General features: G+C 38.0%; 1 protein-coding gene across 1 annotated transcript in view; it reads left to right on the forward strand.

Annotated features, from left to right (window-relative positions):
• The window catches only part of LOC104782301, a 7,931-nt gene continuing 5,126 nt past the window's right edge, over positions 1–2,805 (forward strand). Inside the window, exons 1-11 of the mRNA XM_010507199.2 lie at positions 1–192; positions 556–728; positions 816–983; positions 1,295–1,405; positions 1,519–1,596; positions 1,759–1,955; positions 2,039–2,099; positions 2,204–2,278; positions 2,364–2,441; positions 2,538–2,600; positions 2,689–2,772. Coding sequence (XP_010505501.1) covers positions 33–192; positions 556–728; positions 816–983; positions 1,295–1,405; positions 1,519–1,596; positions 1,759–1,955; positions 2,039–2,099; positions 2,204–2,278; positions 2,364–2,441; positions 2,538–2,600; positions 2,689–2,772 — 1,248 coding nt within the window. The 5' untranslated portion in view covers positions 1–32. The remainder of the gene's footprint in view (positions 193–555; positions 729–815; positions 984–1,294; positions 1,406–1,518; positions 1,597–1,758; positions 1,956–2,038; positions 2,100–2,203; positions 2,279–2,363; positions 2,442–2,537; positions 2,601–2,688; positions 2,773–2,805) is intronic.

Here is a 2,805-nt window from a genome sequence, read left to right on the forward strand (position 1 = left end):
ATGAAAAAGCAATTAAAAAAAAAAAAAACGCAATGTTCGCCGGCGACGATGACTCAGTTCAGATTGTTCGACTTCTCGACCAGACGCTTACTTCCATTGATGGAGTTGCAGTCCGCGAGGCAACGGAGGCTCTGGATCGACTTTCTACGGAGCTCCCTCACTTCCCTTATCGTCTTCTCTCCATCGCTTCCGGTAACCTTCTCTTTTTTTTTTTTTTGTTGTCTTATAACTTTTTACCCGATTTACTTTAAGCAATTCACTTTATTCCAAAGCATTGACTTCTGATTTAGAGATGTGATTTTGATTTCCTCGAATCGATTTGCACAATTAGGGTTACAAAATTTGTTGAGTTTATGATTTAGTTCCGTTTTATGTGTGGCGCTGGTTGGTTGGTAATTCTAGAGGTAGTTTATGAAGAGTATTGAATCCTTAGCAATATTTTGATTCAGCTGATACAAACACTCATACATGATTGAACTCATTCTGCTGACTCTTTTGGTTCTATCAATCGCTGTTGATTGAGTGCTACTTCAATTTTTTTTTTCTGATTGACAGGAGGTGAAAATCCCAGCCAGAGAGTTGCCGCTGCAACATATCTAAAGAATTTTACCAGACGGAACACGGGGATTGAAGGGACAATCTCTGAAGTCAGCAAGGAGTTTAAGGATCAGCTTCTCCTAGCTTTGCTTCACGCAGAGCCTGCAGTTCTTAAAGTTTTACTTGAATTGGTAGGCATTCAATAAGCTTTTCTTCTTCCTGTATATATTTTTTTACTTCACTTGTGCACACCTTCATCTTACTTCACTTGTGGCCAGCTCCACATTGTTGTTGTGTCAGAATTTGTGAAGAAAAATGCATGGCCTGAACTTATACCAGAGCTGCGCTCTGCTATCGAGAAGAGCAGCTTAATTAACAGTTCAAACTCTAGCTGGAGTACTGTGAATGCTCTGATGGTATTGCTCACAGTTGTAAAGCCTTTTCAGGTATTTGTTACATTCTCTTTCGTACGAAAGTTATATTAATGAAGTGATGGCTTTAAACTTAGATTTTTATCTCTCTATCTCTCTCTTCCATCAGCTCTCCTATATTGCATCCCGTGTTACATATATTATGGTTTAGCATCCCTTATTTTGGTTGTGAGCTTTTGTTGCTTCTGGCTGCAATATTTAAGAGTATGAACTACTGCAAAATCTGGAAACATGTGTGTTTTGAAGTGGTAGTCCTCTGTTTTGAACCTGGTCCTGTGTGGTCTATTTAAATGAGCGTGGCTTATTTTTGTGTGTTTGCTTTGCAGTACTTCCTGCAACCAAAACTTGCAAAGGAGCCAGTACCACAACAGCTGGAGAGTATCACGAAAGAAATTCTTGTACCCTTGGTGTCAGTATTTCATCATCTCACTGAAAAGGTTATCCTTTTCTCTTACTGTTTTCTTTTTCTTCATCTGCTCACACTTTATGTAAGATGTATCTGCTCTTTGAGTCTCAATGAGTATTCCTATCTGGTATAATTCTTAAGCAGGCTTTGACTACACATGGATGGGGTGAACTAGAATTGGAAAAGACACTCCACATTATCTGCAAATGCTTATACTTTTCAGTAAGTCATACCGTCAGTTTATATTTCAGATAGACGAAGTTTCCAGAACTGTTGTTGCATGTCTGGGTGATTTTTGTCATTGATTATTAAACGTAATATATCAAATTTCTCATGTTGTACAATCTACTGTGATAATTTTGTTAAGGGTGTTTTGTGTTGTAGGTGAAGTCCCATATGCCATCTGATTTGTCACCTCTGCTTGGTTCCTTCTGTCGAGATGTGATCAGAATTCTAGACTCCTTGAGTTTTGACTGGAGTGTGACTCCTTCAGATGGGTACTTGATTAGGTCGAAAGCTGGAAAAAGAAGTTTGCTCCTCTTTGGCACACTTGTCAGCAGACATAGAAAATATTCTGACAAGTATGTAAACACCTTAAAATCTTCTTAGCAATGTAGCATTCCCAATGCTTATTTACCACGCCTATTATATCTGATTTATGCAGATTAGTGCCAGAGATAGTAATTTGCTCAATGAAGATTGTGAAACATAGTTCAACCATCAGTGTAAGTATTTTTAGCAAAATTTGTTACTACAAAAATTGCTTCTTCTCATCAAAATATTACTATCTTCTTAAGCTAATGCTATGAGTGCCTACTATCATGTGCAGAAGCTCGGATGCCTAACTGAGAGAATTATCTCACTTGCTTTTGATGTAATTTCACGCGTCATGGAAATTGGTCCTGTAAGTTGTTAGAATGTTCACAAAAAATCTAAATAGAATGATCAAATGTCTATGAAAGCAAATATAATTTGTACCTTAAAAACAGGGATGGAGATTACTTTCACCCCATTTTTCTTTTTTGTTGGACTCTGCAATCTTTCCAGCCCTGGTGCTGAATGAGAGGGTACGCTTTCCTTTGTCGTAATCTGTGTTGCAAGCATTTCTTACTACCATTATTGCAAAAACTTTACTGGTCTTTCCGGGTTGCTTTTGCAAGTAGGACATATCTGAGTGGGAAGAAGATGCAGATGAATTCATAAGGAAAAACCTTCCATCTGAACTAGTATGAAACTTATCTCTCTCTCTCTAGACGGATTATTTTTATGTCTATGGTCCAGAAGCTATGAAATAATATCATTTTCGTTTGGCAGGAAGAAATTTCTGGGTGGAGGGAGGACATGTTTACAGCCAGGAAAAGTGCTATGAACTTGCTTGGTGTCCTTGCCATGTCAAAGGTGAAGAATCACCTTATAGGTTATGATCTATTT

Source organism: Camelina sativa, chromosome 1, assembly GCF_000633955.1.
Source record: "Camelina sativa cultivar DH55 chromosome 1, Cs, whole genome shotgun sequence".
Classification (NCBI taxonomy): Eukaryota; Viridiplantae; Streptophyta; class Magnoliopsida; order Brassicales; family Brassicaceae; genus Camelina; species Camelina sativa.